Here is a 17,570-nt window from a genome sequence, read left to right as displayed (position 1 = left end):
CAGTCTCTAAAATTTTTTGTTAGAATTGCTCTGCTCAATTCTAATACTAGATTATCTCCCCCTAGTTTGAAACTTAGAACCAGGCTGGAACCCAAAATCGTAAAGCTCAATCTTATCTATAATTTTGATATTCTAGAGACAGGAAGCCAGTTTAGGGGTGCTCTTAACAAAAAAATATCTTTAATTTTAATGTCTAATTGCCAACGATTGATCCCTTGACCTGATTTAGAAGAATACTCTAACAAATGAGACAAAGAGACAAGATTTTAATGTATAGAATTTTAAAACTTCATCTGGTATAAGAAATACTATATGTTAGTTCAACACTTGCTTGATCAATCTTTTTCATCTTGTTTCCTTTCTTTCCCAACAGTTTGATTTTGTTTGAGGTTTTTGCTAGCTTGTTTTAACAGAGTGTGACTTTTTCCTTCCTCACTAATCCAGAGCGGCGGGGGTTAGCACAATAAACGGGGAGGATGAATTTGAACGACGAAGACGGGAGCGCCGAGAACAAAGGCTGAGGCAAGAGTGAAATATAAAGGATTTCTGTAATCATTACACATGTACAAAGTGCCGATTTGTAAATTACCGAAATTTTCTTGAATGTTGAAATTCACAAGTATGCTATAGAGTGTATTCGTGAGGAGGAAATAACTGGTAAAACTGTAATGATAAAGCATACATATTTCTTACATTAAATATTATGTTTTTGTTAAAATGTGTCTGATTCTATGTGTCTGATTCTAGGAGGATAATTTATTAATAACTTAACTCCAAAATTAATAAAATTCTAGGTAAATAACAATTTCTAGTGAAAATACAAAGAAATGATTGTATGTTCAATAATTCATAAAAGTTCATATCAAAATGAGCCAAATTAGGGTTTTTATACATGGGTACGTAATATAAAAAAAAAAAAAAAATAATTACTCAATATTCCAGTACAAAGTATAAATCATTGAATATCAGTGTAAACAAAATCATCATAATTACTCCAAAATATATAAAGCAAGAGTAAAAATCAGATAAATACAGGTTTACATAGAGAACCTTGAGAAAATACAAGGAGAATAAGACCAGGTGTTTCGGAAGAGTAAGCATCTTCTGGTTCATTGACAACACCCATCATACTAATTTAGGTCACCCATCATACTAATTTAGGTCAAATCTGAGTTTTGTTACCCCCTGAAAACAGAAGCAGGGCGATGGTAACAGAACTTCAGGGCATCTCAACAATTGCTTTAACATGGTTTCAAACTTTATATCAAGCAAGGGGTCCTAGTCGTCCAATATATAGGGTTCATTCTGCATGAGGTGTTTAAAATTTATTACAGTTATTTTCCAAAATTCACATGAGTTGGACTTATATATTTATGGGAAAACTAGGGTTAAGAAGAATTGTGAGTATTGTATAATATCTATCCAGTATAGAAAACAAGGTTTCCCCGCTAAAAAAAAGGCTAAAACACAATTGGTGGAAATACAAATATCTCATCTACTACAAATTGATTATACAGCTGAGTGGTTGTGTAATTAGTGACAGTTCACCATCAGAAATAGAACACTGGTCTAGAGATCTGGTGTGTACACTACCTGGGGTGACCATCATCCCTGTTGTGAGTTACAACAAACAGTTCCAGATGTTTTCTCCTCCACCGTATCAATATCAGGTAACCTATCTCTACATATGGTAGCTGGGGACATCAGATCCGCCCCCACACCGGTCCTGTCTCCCACCTCCCCCCTACACACTCCCTCCTCCTGATTGAGGGTGATTACCAACTGCTGTGCAATAGATAACCACAAAAATACTGAAAATAGGCCTGGATAGATCCACAGTCTTAAAATAGAGCAGTTCTGTTTAAACTGGGGCAAAGAAGCACCTGCACACATCATATGTAATGGACTATATTGCTCTGTCAGGGAAAAAAACCCATCCGTTCTAAAATAGCATAGGTTCCATTTTACAGATGTAGTGATTTATGTATCATAACTTACACAAAACTGAGTGTCTGCTTTGCTGGGGGTCCTGATCTGTCGGCTTTGTTTGCTGGGGGTTCTGATCTGTCGGCTTTGTTTGCTGGGGGTTCTGATCTGTAAGCTTTGTTTGCTAAGTCAGAGACAGTATCAAACAGATTCTTTTTAATACAACAGAAAATATCTGTATTAATTATCTATATAAAAATGAACAATTATTAACTATCATCAAACATACAGAAAACTTTCAATCACTGATACTTGAAGTGAAAATAAATTTATCTAAATAGTTTACTATTTTATTTGAGAGACAAAACTATAAAAAAAAATGCAATGCTAAAGAGCTCTTAAAAATGTAGGAAGCATTACAAGGGTCTTTGTACATGTGAGTGTATCTTTTATACTATATCTACCAAAATATGACTGAATAAAGACTGGTCAAAGGGAAGTAACTCCTGAAAAGTGGACCTTTCTTGCATGAGTGTGATCAAAGTTTAATATATTTTCCCTCCTGTTGTTTGTAAAGGATTTGAATAGAAAATAGAAATCCCATTTGATGTTCACAACAGGTGCCTAGAAATTAGATACATAGAGTTTAGTGATGTTTTTAAGTTTGATATTGTTTAATATTAGAAAAAAAGTCGTAGTTAAAAGATGGACAACAGCACATTCATATACTAAAAATAGTAGCATTCATTTGTCATTTTCTTTACATCATCTTTCTAGATCATCACTAATATAAACAATTAATAATGCTAGAGTTAACTCATTAAAATCATTAGTTCAGAATTTTCCAGGTAGTAGATAAAAATATTTAGATTGAGGGAAAGTGATTTGGGATTCCTGTATATTTAATGAATTTGATGAATTTGCAGAGGTGGAGAGGAAGAACAAGAGGAGACCACATCCCGTCGCAGTCGTCGTCGGCAACAAGCAGAGGAAGAGGAGGTGAGATACCATGTTTGATTCAGATTTCAATTTTCATTCCGATTCCAAAAAAAAAAAAAAAAAAACATTTCTAATTATCTTATTTCTATCACATACTTACAGTTTTCTTTTATCATTCTTTGTTACTTTGTTTCTACCATACAATTGTATTTTATTTGATTTTATTGTTGTTCAGTAATTCAATATTTTACGTTTGTCATCAGTTTGATTTCAGTATGTCTATACATTATGTGTTTATCATCACTCCATACTTTCTTTAGTACATCTACCTTGCTGTAGTGTATTAACGAGGCTAAGAAGCAGGGACTGGTCATGATCATTCATGGGCATTAGTGTCTTATTTTACCTGATAAGTCAAATAAAATGTCTCTTTATTATGCAGAAATAACCCAGTGATACCTTTGTTATGTAGTAACAGGGGAAGTAACTATGGGTGTGTGGTGAAAGGGGAAGTAACTGTGTTTGTATGGTGACAGGGGAAGTAACTGTGTCTGTGTGGTGACAGGGGAAGTAACTGTGGATGTGTGGTGACAGGGGAAGTAACTGCGTTTGTATGGCGACAGGGGAAGTAACTGGCTGTGTGGTGACAGGGGAAGTAACTGTGTCTGTGTGGTGACAGGGGAAGTAACTGGCTGTGTGGTGACAGGGGAAGTAACTGTGTCTGTGTGGTGACAGGGGAAGTAACTGTGGGTGTGTGGTGACAGGGGTAGTAACTGTGTCTGTGTGGTGACAGGGGAAGTAACTGGCTGTGTGGTGACAGGGGAAGTAACTGTGTCTGTGTGGTGACAGGGGAAGTAACTGTGGCTGTATGGTGACAGGGGAAGTAACCAAGTTTATATGGTGACAGGGGAAGTAACTGTGTATAACCTTCACACCTTTGGATAAATACTTGTTTTCAGGACAGCACATCCAGCTATCGCTCACGGAGGCGAAGGGGTGGAGATGATGAGGTAACGTCAGTGTTGTCCTTGGATACTGCACCGCAACCTTGGAGACTATTGCACCATATATTGTACTAACACGCTCATCCATATACATTTCTGTATCATGTAGCTGCCGATTCATGTAGCTAGTGTCCTCTAAATTTTACTTGAAATTTGTCTATATTTCTTATTTTAATATATGACTTTTCTCATCACAAGAAATTACTGTTCTGCTCATACTTTCAGTTGTGTTTTAAAAGGAAAAATACATTATTTATCAAATCATTGAAATATGATGAAATTAGAGGACTCTGGCAACAATTTTTTCCTAAACACCTTGAACATCTCCTTTGATCATGTCAAGACAGATTGCAGTTCCAGTGAATTCTCTTTTCCATTCCCATTCGGACTTAAAATAGAATCTTATAGTGGAGCTGATGCTGTAAAAGTCTAGGTGACCTTTGGATATCATTGTCATCAAAAACTTTGAGGTTCGATCAAGTTTCCATGTCTTTTTCTTCTTGTCCAATATTTTCTCCTGGGTGATCGTGAGTTTTCTTCCTATCTTTAAAAAATTCTGATGTGAAAAATCCCTTTTTCCCCCTCAAATAGAAATATTTCTTTCATGAGTGCCCAATACCTCAAACATCACTCTCTCAATCCTGGGTGTTCTGTGATCATTTGAATTTCAGTTTAGAGGTACAGAATTTTATAAGTGACTGCCATCAGTACATACTGGTAAAATGTATACTATACATACTACATATGTAGTCAGTATTCTATTTCTAGTCAGATTAGAAATATGACAACTCACAATATATACATGTAAGTATAGACCTTCAAATGGTTGATAGTCTGCAGAAGTTCATTTTCAGATCAATTAAGATTAAATTACTCAAGATTAAAATAGATTCTTGCATAAATTTAAAAGTGATTTCTTCTCTCTATTTCATTTGTTGTAAGAATAGATACACTCAATATTTGTCTGTACAAAATCAATAATTTTACGTCATAACCCTGTAATAGATTTTTAGTAGTGAAGCACTTAAGTTCCATTACCACTGTACTGAAGGTATAATTCCTTGAAAATTTCCCCAAAACTGATGAATTGCTGCAAAAAATGAGGGTTTTTTTGTATGATGTCATCAAAAAATGGACTACATGTACTTTTTTCGGTCTGTCCCTTGGTAGACAGAATAAATAAACCAATGAAAAAGAATTAAGTCATTAGTCTATGTACAGTAAATATCAACTAATGAAAAAGCGTGTTGCAAACCAAAATAAACAAATGAAAAAGTTTGTTGCAAACCCAATAAAGTCATTAACCTACGTACAGTAAATATAAACCAATCAAAAAGTTTGTCACGAACCAAATTAAGTCATTAACCTTATATGTACAGTAAATGTATTGTATATACACATTGTAAACATGCTTTGTGTTACGTCTATAGTAGATAGACTATTTATTTACAGGCACAAAGTCCCTGTATCCATTTGTTCCAGATTCTGTTGTGTAGTCCAGCTTCTGTATATATTGCTTCATAGTATACATATATATATAATGCAAATTATCTTTATTGTACATGTATTGCATATTTGTATATTTTTTAGTTACTTGCTTAAAATAATTTTTTCAGTTCCAATTTTTACAATTCTTATCCTGTTGCAATTTCCGGTACAGTAAAACCCATTGACCCGACCTGCAGTACTTCAACTGTTGACATTGTTGTGAGGAGTTCGAGTTGGCAGGGTTTTACTGTAAATGTAATTTTGTGTATATCTATGTATATGCTTTGCTACATAAACATATTTATCTCAACAATGATGTGACCTGGAATCAATTAAGTTCTTTCTATATCAATAGCAATTACCACTGAGAAATAAGTTGAAACATCCTATTTGAAGCCTTCAATGGAGGTTTAATTTAGAGAAATTTGGGAGTTAGAATTAAATGTCTTAGCTGAGACCTCATTAGTACAATCTTGGAAGATTTCTCATCTTTTCATCCAAATTATTTTGCTCTGAAACAAAATAATTTAAGTGTATATGTGACGTTTCATTAACTAAAGTTTTAAGTAGATGAGAAACTACAGTATTTCAGATGAATATTTTAAGTTTTGAGAATGACATTGATTCCTGTGGTTTATAGATGTACAGCGAAACCTGGGTAAGCCAGCCCCTGAGTATTCCGACATCTTGTCAAATCTCACCACTGAATACCTCGACATATCCTGTCATAAATAAACCGAGTACACTGTACATGTATTTCGATGCCCTGTCTAATCTGAAATCTCAGCATTCTGAAATGATATCAAATATGAACCCTGAGTATTCTGATATCCTGTCGACCAAAGAGAATTTTGACATCTCGTATAATCTGACCTTTGAGAATTGTAATATTCTTTCAAATTTGACCCCTGAATATTTTGACATTGTGTCAGATAAAGCTCAAGTGTTGTGTCCCGCAGGGTGTTGAAAAACAGGTTTCATTGTAATTGAAAAAGAAACTGTACAAAAAATGTATTTGTATGAATATTTACGCATAAATTTATAGAAACTCATTAAAATTAAAAAAGATTTATTAAGTTTAATGGTTAACATATATTTTAGAAATTATAGTAGATGTAGATGCATGCTGTAAGTTAAAGTATATAATCTGATGGTTTTTCAGGATTATATAAAGATAAAAAACTTAACAATGTAGTTGTAGAGAAACTGTTTTAAGTCTACTAACATGTACAATTCTTCAAAATTTGATCATAAATATCATTAAAATTCCATTATTAATCTGTTTTATGATACAATAAAAAAACATATGATAATTTAAGTACTGTAATGTGATGTAGAATATGTTGTCTGTGTTTCTTTTCAGGCCATGTGCCCGGAAATGACAGAGAGATATATAGATTTGTGTTTTTCTTTCAGGCAATAAAAATAATATAATGTACTTTATTATCAGTAAATGTAGAACATCCTCTTAAGAGAACCTCTTTACTGTCTATCAGTATATCATTCACGTCAATATTGTTTTAAATATATCTCGTGTGTGTGAGAAAATGGATATTTTAAATCGAACCCTATTAATAAGTTGTTAATTAAATGATGAAAGGTCTTAATTAATATGTTGAATTTCGTTTTTCCACAGGACAGCTACAGTGCCCCAGCTGAGCCTGCATACGACGAAGAGGCCGAAAACCGCCGTCGTCAGCAACAGGAAGAGGAAGAGGCAGCGGCCAGAGCTGCTCAAGAGGAATACGAAAGACAGCAAGAAGAGTCACGCCGCCAGCGTCAGGAGGAAGAGAGGCAGAGGCGCGAAGAGGAAGAAAGAAGACAAAGGGTATGTCAGTTTTGTTAAGGTCAAGGTCACACAAAGGGTATGTCAGCTTTGTTAAGGTCAAGGTCACACAAATGGTATGTCAGCTTTGTGAAGGTCAAGGTCACCATGTTACATAGAAGTGTAGACAGTTTGACAGCATGGATGTTTTCTGACTGCATGTACAGTACTTGCTAATTGTAATTTTGTGGGGGGGGGGGGGGGGGGGTTGTTATCTGTAAATCGTAAATGTGGTTTACTGTTTCATGAAATGTACTGAAAAGTATTAGCATTTCTAGGTAACAGTTACCACAAAACTGCATGAATAAAGATATTTCTTCAATGGAATTAGTTGCCCTAGAGTTGCGAACTTCAATGATTTCACAAATCTTAAATTTGTTTTGCATGACTATTGATGAATTTTGTAAAATTTCTAACATTTTTGAAACTAGATACATTTTATGTGTTTAACTAATTTGCACTGAGAGGATATTCTCGAATTCTGATTAAATGCATGTGTGTGTTTTCCTATAATGCATGTTGACAATATCAGAAAAAAGAAAGAATTGAGGAGCAGGAACCTCAGCGTTATCAGAAAGCTCTACAGGAACGGAAAAAGCTGGAAACGCGCCCTGCATCGGATACAAACGGTGATACAGAGGACAAAGGTTTCAAGGTCAATGACAGATGGTCAAAAAACTCATTCAGCACCAGTATAGAAGTACGACGGATATCCGAGGAGGGAAAGGCCGGAAAACTCAAATCTTTCTTTGAAACTAAAGATGACACACCACTTCAAATGAATGGCCATACCCCTCAGCCTGTAAAACGTCAGAGTTCAATCAAAAGTCCAGTAAGTTTTCTAAAATCACTGTACCAAGTTGGGAAATATTTCTGTACTTACTGAGTCAGAACATATGCCTTCAGAAAGGTGACTACTTCTTTCAATTAATTTTCTTTTGGCCCATTTACATTTGTTTACATTTAGGTTGTGAATTATTCACCAATATTGTTAGGGTTCAATTTTACTTATCATATTCATTTTAGTAGAATAACAGGCTTCTCATGTCACTTACAATTAAGACCTCCACACAATGTTGAAGAACTAAATCTTTTTTTGAATTGCTGGTGGTTTACAGCCAGTAGAAGCCATCGAGGACAATCCTTTGAATCTTGTTCAGGAACAGTTGGTTAAGTTCGAAACTAGCATGCACCTGCATCACACCCCAAAGGTATGGATATGCTAGCAGAATTTCTCTTCTGAATTCTTAAGAAGTATTTTCACATTATTAGTAGAATTTCTCTTAAATTCTAAAGATTATTTTTTTTATAAATTAAATTCTAATAGTTGATCAATATTTTCCCACATTAGCAGAATTTCTCTTATGGATTCTAGATAAGTATTTTCACATATTAGCAGAATTTCTCTATAAATTCGTAAGAATTTTTTTTTCTTTTTCCATAAATTCTAATAGTTGATAAATATTTCCCCACATTAGCAAAATTTCTTTTACGAATTATTAAGAAATATTTTTACACATTAGTCTGTCAACTTATTTACATCTGTGCTGAGAAGTTTTATTTACGTAGTCATATAATCACTTACAGGTTGAACTAAAAAAACACAGAGAAATTGAAATAAAAATTATAGCACAAGGAGCGGACAGATTGAAGGATATACAAAAAAAAGTAAGGAAATATAACACAGTAACAGGAGCATTTGTTCTATAATAAAAATTCTGTTACTCACATCACAAATTTGAGAGAAATTAAATTGATTCATTTACTGTTTTTACAATGAGAGAATAAATAATATCAAAATACTGCAAATCTGTCTATAATGAGCTGTTTTTTATGTGAGAATAACAACAGAAAAACATTAGCTAGCCGATAGTGGTATTTCCATTCCAAAACGTTTCCATGACAATAAGTTAGTATGTGTTCAAAGTCCATAAGTACTTTATAATGTATATCTTGGTATTTGTATGGTAACTTTGTCCATGACAATAAGTACAATTTTTTTCCTCTTCTATATAATATTTCAATTCCTACAGTTTCAAGGCGAGAACACTATGGTTAACGGAAACTCACCGAGACTTGGAAAGTTTAGTTCCAGTGAGCAACACATCAATGTAAGATGACAACTCTGACAATTAAAAAAATCTCTATCATCAAAAATTCAGTTCATCAAATAAAACTTCTTTCAAAATCATTTCTTAGACAGATTACATTCTGATTTCTATGCACTTTATGTAATCCATGTGTTTGCTGTCAAATGTTTTTTGTCTGAAAGTTTTTGTCTTTGGAATATAATAAGTATTAAAGTATATAAAGCACATTTAACTCTGTCAAATAAGTGATAATCGATATGATTCCAACAGGAAAAAACAGAATCTTGGAGAGATAATCCAACTGTGCTTAATCGCTGGAACCATCAGCAAACCGAACGGCCTAAAAGAACTTACCGTTCCACTTCATCAATTTCATTAAATACGGAAAATAATGCCAGTGAACAAGTCAGAAGAAAAAGCGAGAAAATATCTCTGCTAACTGCTAAATTTAACAGTGTCAATAGCTCTAAAGGGGAGGTAACTTCTCCTTTGTCACCAAGAGAAGGATCATCACTGCGACGAAAGTGGTCTTTGTCATCGGACACCTCGTCTGATACAACAGACAGCGTTGTCACAAGATGGCGGGCAAGGAATTCAATTTCTAAACTTACAGATAGGTGGCAGCATGATCAAGCCGACTCTCCCAACTCTAGCTTCTCAAGGTCGCGACCTCTGTCTTCTTTATCACCCGAACAGAACAAAGTAAGAAGTCATTTCTCGTATACATCAGAGAAAAGGTGATTAAATGAACAAATAACTATATTCAAACTGAAATTTAGCAACAAAATCATTTAAATGTTAATCTGTACAATTTTAATTACTATTTTAACGACTAGAAAACGTTTTACTTTAATGTTAAATTGATCCTATAATTTACAGAAGCTGTTCTTATTGGAATAAATATATACGTTAATTTGATGAATTGATTGATTAAAAATTGATAAAAAAGGAAACTTCAGAAGTTGTTTATTATGTACAAAATGTACCAAAATGATCATTAATATTAAATGCCATAATTTTTTTTACTAATTTTGTGGGGATGACCTGACAGAGGAGTTCTGTTGTTTTGTTTTCGTTTTTATTGCAGAATGAGACAGATAACAACTAGCATGCTCTGTGATGTAAGCTAATATATAATATAACCTTATTACATGTTTTCAGAATTTTCAAAAATTTAAACTGCAACATAGTTTGGCATGATATTATCTTGAACTGTGTGATCTTTTGTTGAGCATGCTTTGCACGTTTCAGGAAAATAGACTACCGACTGTTCGAAGGTCAAACAGTTTAAATTTGGACAGAAGTTATACAGGTCGATTGGTAAGTTGGGACAATAAAGTATAAATGGAAATGTAGCAGGTCAATGGTCTCCCCTGTTAGAGCCTATCTTCTTTTCTTCCTTCCCACTCTTTTTTTTCTGCGGTTTAATTGTTTTCTTCTTCAGGTGTCCCCCTAGACACCAGTCCTCGTATGACCCTGACTGTTGGTGTCCCCCTAGACACCAGTCCTCATATGACCCTATCTGTAGGAGTCACCTAGACTCTGGTCTTCATATGAACCCAATTGTGGGTGTCTATAAAAAATTCTAAACATTTTGAACTTTCTGAAATTCTGCTGTTGGTGTCCATAAACATTTTGAACTTTCTCTGCTTTTAGAATTTGTTCAGAACTTTTTCAGAATTCTCCTGAGAGGATTCAGACCCAGCTAGTTAATGTGTTTCTAAGTAATCAAAGATGTCTAAAAACTCATCATGACTGTTTTGTCCAATTTCAAAGTAAAACAGAAACTCTAAAACAACAAGAGATTAAATAAAAACAATGTACATTTCCAATCTATTCTGTAGGTGCATTATAACCAGCCGTTTGCTGACAACATATATTGTCGACGACACCATGGTTGTCATATTTAAATTACATGCATGTGTTATATCATGATGTGTATCTCTGTGACATCACAATAAAAAAACATGACCATTACAGCTCGAATGACTGTGCATGTGTGTGACAATGGCATCTTTTTATCAGTGTTGAACTTTTTGTTACATCTAGTATACTATGTGGTTATGAGGGGCAGCGGTAGCTGAGTGGATAAGGTGTCCCGACATTTTATCACTAGCCCTCCACCAATGGGTTGTGGGTTCAAAACCCACGTGCGGCTGTTGCCTGGTAGTGACTGTAGGTCGTTGTTTTTTCTCCGGGTACTCCAACTTTCCTCATTTCCAAAACCAGAAACATCCATAAATGACCCTAACTGTTAAAAGGATGCTTATTAAAAATAAACCAAACCAAATTATGTGGTTATGCACAAATACTTTATTCTTGTTGATTGTTATTATTTATGATATAATTAAATTATTTTTGTTTTCAAACTCTTATCTTGAAAAATGTTAACAGCATCAATTTTATATTGATTAGATAAGTTTTTATGTATACAAGATTTCCTGTTGTCTGTTGAGTTTACATCACCCTACTTTCATCAAGTAGTTATGTAAGACTTTATCTTTGTATAATCATGTGAAATGATATGTGTATTATTGTGCTCACAATCTCGAAAATTAAAAAAAAAAAATTAAAAATGGTAATATGACTGATATTGTCTATTGATATATATATATATATTTTTCTTTGACAGGAAGAGGAAGAGCGGTTGAGACTTGAACGCGAAGAACAGGAGAGAGAAGAGGTTAGTCCCCTTGTCTGTCTGTGTTTATTTATAGTTATATATATCATATTTTGTCTATGGATCTCTTTCCTCAGGCTCCGATTTCTTCAACTTTCAAATGCGTATCATTCTTGGACACTTGTATGATAATAATACTAGAGATTTTACATTTGCTAGAATATACTCAATGCCTTGTGTATTGTTTGTGTTGTGTATAGTTGAGCAAAATGATGTCACAATGACGTTTGAAGGCTTAACGTTCGCAGCAGCGTGCACGTGCGCTCTTAAAGCAAAGCAAAGCTTGCGCCCTCATTATTCAATCAAAACTTCATGTGATGTATTTTAATTCTGGAAAAAATAATTGAAGTGGTGTTTTGGAATATCATTATAATTCATTATTAAGATTTGGGATCAATTTCATGAAATATTTCTTAATTATCAATACAGGTTCTTCCAAGAGATTATGCTTTTGAAAAACAAAAAGATACACAATATTCAAATGTGTCTTCTATGCTGTTGAATATTTTTTAATTACATGTCTAAAGAAAAAATATCTTCCAGAAATATTTCAGGTTCTTAAATTTGAAGTCATTTTATTTATCTTTTTGTGAATAAAAAGATTCACATTTAAGACTGAGGAGGAGAGCCGTAGATTTCATCGTAATATCAGGAATCTTTTACTGAGTTAAAAGAATTCCAATATAAAAGTTACATATAGGCTGACATTTTAAGGATGTTAATGAAATAGTGTCAGAAATTTGAACATATGTCCAAAAAGGGTTGTTACGGGTTACGAAGCAGAGTTAAAGGTCAGGTGATGTTTAAAGGTCAAAGTACAGCTAGGTTTTTCTAGTAGAGGCCCTTCATCAGCAATTTCTGTGTCTAAGGCTCAAGCTATGATTGATGAAGAAGCAAGAATTGAGCAAGAAAAGCTTGATGCAGAAAGGATTAAAAGGGAAAAACTTGAACAGGCGGAGAGAGATCGCGAGGAAGAAGAGCGTCAAAAGCTCATTGAGACGGTTTGTATCGGCTTCCATGGCAACATCGTAGAAATGGATTGCCATCTTGTAGCATTAGAGTCATGTTCGTACACGTATGTCTGGTATTATGGCTGTAGTCATCATCTTCATTGTCATTATAACTTTCATCTCACCGACCGACAGGTTCCTTATTACCATAGCAACAGATCTAGCAGATGACCAGATTTGTGAAAGATATTTTCACAACCTTTGTCCTGTATGTGTATTCGGGCCCGAACCTAAACTTTTTTTTTCCGTTTTACATATATTTGTTTATATTTTTTTTCTGAATTATTGACATTTTTTTGCCTGTATTTTATTTTAGTTTTTGGAATGACTATTTTACATTTATGTGTATAAGCATATTATTCAATGGTACAAACTTAATTAATTGTGAAAATTACACAATCATGCCACTAAATCACAGAAAGTAAATCTGCAGAGAAAACCCCCAAGTGAATGAATTTTATGTTGTTGACTTCCTGATGTCTCTCACAGACAAACATCAAGGTATCCTTTCAGCTCCTCCTTACACATTCTTAATCTGACATCCATCATTATCTATGTGTATAGTTTTTGTGTCCACAATATCATATCTCTGATGTGACTATACTGAGAACCATCACTCCATGTTTGTATCTTGTTTGCATGCTGAAACTTCTTGTGTAAAAACAAGCATTCCAACCAGACCCACCCTTCCAAAGAGAGTGCTTTCTGAACCTTTGTGAAAGAAAATTCACGCAGGGGAAGTAACTCTGATAGCTCTCTCTCTCTCAAAAGTGGCAATGCTTTTTCAAGTTAGATTATCTGTCATATTTTTGTAGCATCACAACAGTAGAAATTAGGAGAATATAGATTTAGATTTTAGAACTGATTTTTTTTAATGAAAAATCTATTTTGTGCTTGTACATGCTTCACCTTACCTAAAACCTGTGTAGAAGAGCAATCCTACTGGGAGCCAGTCTCAGCTCAGATACATGTAGTTGTGTGGTTGCATGTCATTTAATATCAAATAATCTTTTTAAAATAAACATTTATTTCAATTACAAATATTCAAATTCATTTTCAGGTTAAGCTCAATTTTTTTTTTTATAAAAAAGACAAAATGGAATACTTCCAAAAGAAATCTATAAATTATTTCTGTAGAATGAGATCATCAAAGAAAAAAAATTATATTATTTTCGGATAATGAAATACTTTTTTCATTACCTCAAATTTTTCAAACAGGGGAAGTTCGGAAAAATTGCCAACTTTTAAGTATTTCTGACAGCATTGACAAGAGAATAGTTTTATAAAAAAATTATGAGACACCATTTTATGTTTTGATTATTAGTGTAATATTGTTTCTTTTAAACGAATAAGCACATCAGGAATTCGTATGAAAGTAATATAAAAGAACTGAAGCAAACTCTCTTTAAATTCATAATATCATAGTGCATTGCATGAATGCAGAATATGGTAACTATCCAGTAATGTGTGAGCACATGGATGTGCATGATTCTGATTGGCTAGACTGGGTTACACAACAACCAGTAGAATTTAAGCATTGCCACTTTTGAAAAACAAACCAATCACCATTCTTTTCAAATCCTGGCAGCTGATACCAAAATGTGAAATAATCATTCCAAAATTTTTTTTTCTCGTTTTTCAGATTTTTTTTGTAGCACTGCAGCATTATCCTGTTAATGAATCCTTATTTTATAAATATTTCTAAACTGATGAGTGTAGGTTATTATTGACAGAATATTTCGTGTTTGGAAAGTGTAAGGTATATTTAGGGTACTTGTTTAGCACGCAGTTTGGACAAGGAGCATAAAAAAGGTTGGTATCATGTCTTTTTATATCTTAGATATCTGTTGCTTTTTAGGTGATTAATATACATGTTAGTTTAATAACTTCAAGTTTATGTTCTAACACTCAAATCTACTGAGAAGGAAAAGAACCTGAAAAACATACCTAATAACCCATTGGCTAGCCCCACTAAAGATTGTTGTCAGTTTTTGTTTGATATTTATTTGTATAGTCTATGGTGCTGTTGGTTGTCCTTCGATGTTTTTAGCCTACCATTAAATAGCTTCCTGACACAGATCAAAGTTCATGGTTTCTACCATTAAATAGCTTCCTGACACAGGTTAAAGTTCAAGGTCTCTACCATGTAATATCTTTATGACACAGGTCAAAGTTCAGGGTCCCTACCATGTAATATCTTTATGACACAGGTCAAAGTTCAAGGTCACTACCATCTAATAGCTTCCTAACACAGACCAATGTTCAAGGTCACTACCATTTAGTAGCTTCCTGACACAGGTTGAAGTTCAAGGTCACTACTGTTTAGTAGCTTCCTGACACATTTATACATAAGTGCTTCTGTCCCTCGTTTGCTTTTTTTATTCAACAAACATTTGTGTTCATGAAGATTTTTAATTTAGCAAAAGAAAAATACATTGAAGAGGTGTTGGTCAAGATTTCATTGGAAATATGATGATGTGTTTGCTATGACAAAGGGCGATTCTGATTTTATAATTATCATTATTCTTAAGATCACAGATAATAGTAGTGAATAGTTTTATCAAAACACTTTCCAAACAGTTAATATATGCTTGAATAACAAATTAAGAGATTTCAAATCAAAGGTCAATACAGGATAATGTATGCAGTGTTTATAAGACAACAAACGGACAAGGTTTTTGTCTTCCTAATGTTTCTATAATAAAAAATGGTTTCTAGGCAACAAATTTTGTTTGCTACTAGGAAGCCAGAAGAATGGCGGAGGAACAAAAGAAGAAAAAAAAGAAGGGTCTGGGTGGTCTTTCCCCAGAGAAGAAGAAGATGTTGAAAGTAGGTCGCTGTAGATATTTTTCTTGCTTATGTATGTCAGTGACTAGATGTTCACTAGTACTAAATCTAGTAGCATATTATCCTAGTATATATATCCTAGTATGTATGTTGTAGCTAATAATTAAATATAATATACTAATGATAATGTCATATAATAATTGTGTATTTCAGTTTAAATTATAATTGTTTATTGTTTATCCATGCTGCAATCAACTATTACTCAGTTAAGGTAAGGAATAAGGTAAAAATGATTTATATATCGTAAAAAATTACTAAATTTCATGCAATAATTATAAATGATTATGGATTATTGAAATTGTCAATTTTATGATAATATTACATGATTTTTTTAATCATAACATTTGTATGTATTGTTGATGTAATCATGTTTGAGTATGATTTTGTCCAATTCTTTAGGTGGATTTCACCTTTTATTTGATCACATTAGATGGAAAACAAAACTATAGACCATGAAGTGAAGTGTATATACAAACTATATACATCAATTTCCTGGTCGAAGTTTAATCTGCTTTTAACGAAAATCCATGCTTTAAATTGACTACATGTGAAGAGGTCAGAAAACATGTGCTGTATAAAAATGTGTTTTCTTGGTAGGCTGCCCGTGTATATATTGTCGACAGTTTAACCATGTCTCGCTTACCCCTTAATTTTCAGAATGTTACCTGCATGAATGTTTTTTTTCTTAATTCCACAGAACTATGGTTCTGTACATACCAAGGTAACTGGGAGGGAAGTCGATAACAATGCTGTTGATTATTTGTAGTTTGCACAACAAAATGTAGATCTATATATGGAATGCCTTCTATATGTCCGTTTTATACATTTGCGCTGCGTTAACCAAGTAAATTCTGTTTCGAGTTACAGAATGCTGATACAAATGAGTTTGGATTATGATGTGGGAGTCATGTTTTTTTTTTGTAATATTGCAGGAGACATTCATATAGCATTTAAACCATCTAAAATACCTGATTAGTGAGCTGTAATTTGCTATATCAAAAGTGGTTTGTATGGGAGATTTGTACAATAGATTTGTACAGTTTGTTTGATAGATTTGTACGGATTGTACAATAAATTGGTACGGATTGTACAATAAATTTGTATGGATTGTACGATAGATTTGTACAATAGATTTATACAGTTTGATAGATTTGTACGATAGATTTATGAAATAGATTTATACAGTATGATAGATTTGTTCAGATTGTATGACAGAATTGTACAGTTTGTACGATAGATTTTTACGAGGATTCATGACAGCCACAGGTAAAGGATGACTTCACAGACTTATTAGTCCCCTGCCGTTTGAAAAACGGGGGGACTATAGGTTTACCCTCCGTCCGTCTGTCCATCCGTCCGTCCGGCCGTCCGGCAGCCCGTCTGTCTGTCTGTCACGCAATAGTTGTCCGGACAACTCCTTCTAAAGTACTACTCCGATTTTAATGAAACTTGGTATACATGATCAGTATAACATGTAGTTGTGCATCCCACATTTTATTTTTCGAAAAACCATTTTTCAAAATGGCTGCTGGCTTCTCATTGGTTGAGGCTTGTCCGGACAGCTCCTCCTAAAGTACTACTCCGATTTAAATGAAACTTGGTATACATGATCAGTATAACATGTAGTTTTGCATCCCACATTTTTTTTTCAAAAATTCATTTTTCAAAATGGCTGCCAGCTTCTCATTGGTTGAGGCTTGTCCGGACAGCTCCTCCTAAAGTACTACTCGGATTGTAATGAAACTTGGTATACATGATCAG

General features: G+C 33.7%; 1 protein-coding gene across 20 annotated transcripts in view; it reads left to right on the top strand.

Moving 5' to 3' along the window:
* LOC117335598 (trichohyalin-like) overlaps nucleotides 1–17,570 on the top strand; it is a 99,353-nt gene that overhangs the window by 68,683 nt on the left and 13,100 nt on the right. For 11 of the 20 annotated variants that reach the window (XM_033895704.1, XM_033895716.1, XM_033895711.1 and 8 more), the window contains 12 exons: nucleotides 445–522; nucleotides 2,853–2,925; nucleotides 3,825–3,875; nucleotides 6,994–7,185; nucleotides 7,715–8,014; nucleotides 8,301–8,393; nucleotides 8,770–8,850; nucleotides 9,216–9,293; nucleotides 9,543–9,974; nucleotides 10,524–10,592; nucleotides 11,905–11,955; nucleotides 12,822–12,953. In XM_033895704.1, coding sequence (XP_033751595.1) covers nucleotides 445–522; nucleotides 2,853–2,925; nucleotides 3,825–3,875; nucleotides 6,994–7,185; nucleotides 7,715–8,014; nucleotides 8,301–8,393; nucleotides 8,770–8,850; nucleotides 9,216–9,293; nucleotides 9,543–9,974; nucleotides 10,524–10,592; nucleotides 11,905–11,955; nucleotides 12,822–12,953 — 1,630 coding nt within the window. Of the gene's footprint in view, nucleotides 1–444; nucleotides 523–2,852; nucleotides 2,926–3,824; nucleotides 3,876–6,993; nucleotides 7,186–7,714; nucleotides 8,015–8,300; nucleotides 8,394–8,769; nucleotides 8,851–9,215; nucleotides 9,294–9,542; nucleotides 9,975–10,523; nucleotides 10,593–11,904; nucleotides 11,956–12,821; nucleotides 12,954–15,704; nucleotides 15,792–17,570 lie in introns of all 20 variants that reach the window. The other 9 variants (XM_033895719.1, XM_033895717.1, XM_033895718.1 and 6 more) reach the window with 4 other exon arrangements.

This window comes from Pecten maximus, chromosome 10, assembly GCF_902652985.1.
Source record: "Pecten maximus chromosome 10, xPecMax1.1, whole genome shotgun sequence".
Classification (NCBI taxonomy): domain Eukaryota; kingdom Metazoa; phylum Mollusca; class Bivalvia; order Pectinida; family Pectinidae; genus Pecten; species Pecten maximus.
This window is presented reverse-complemented; position numbering and strand designations above follow the sequence as displayed.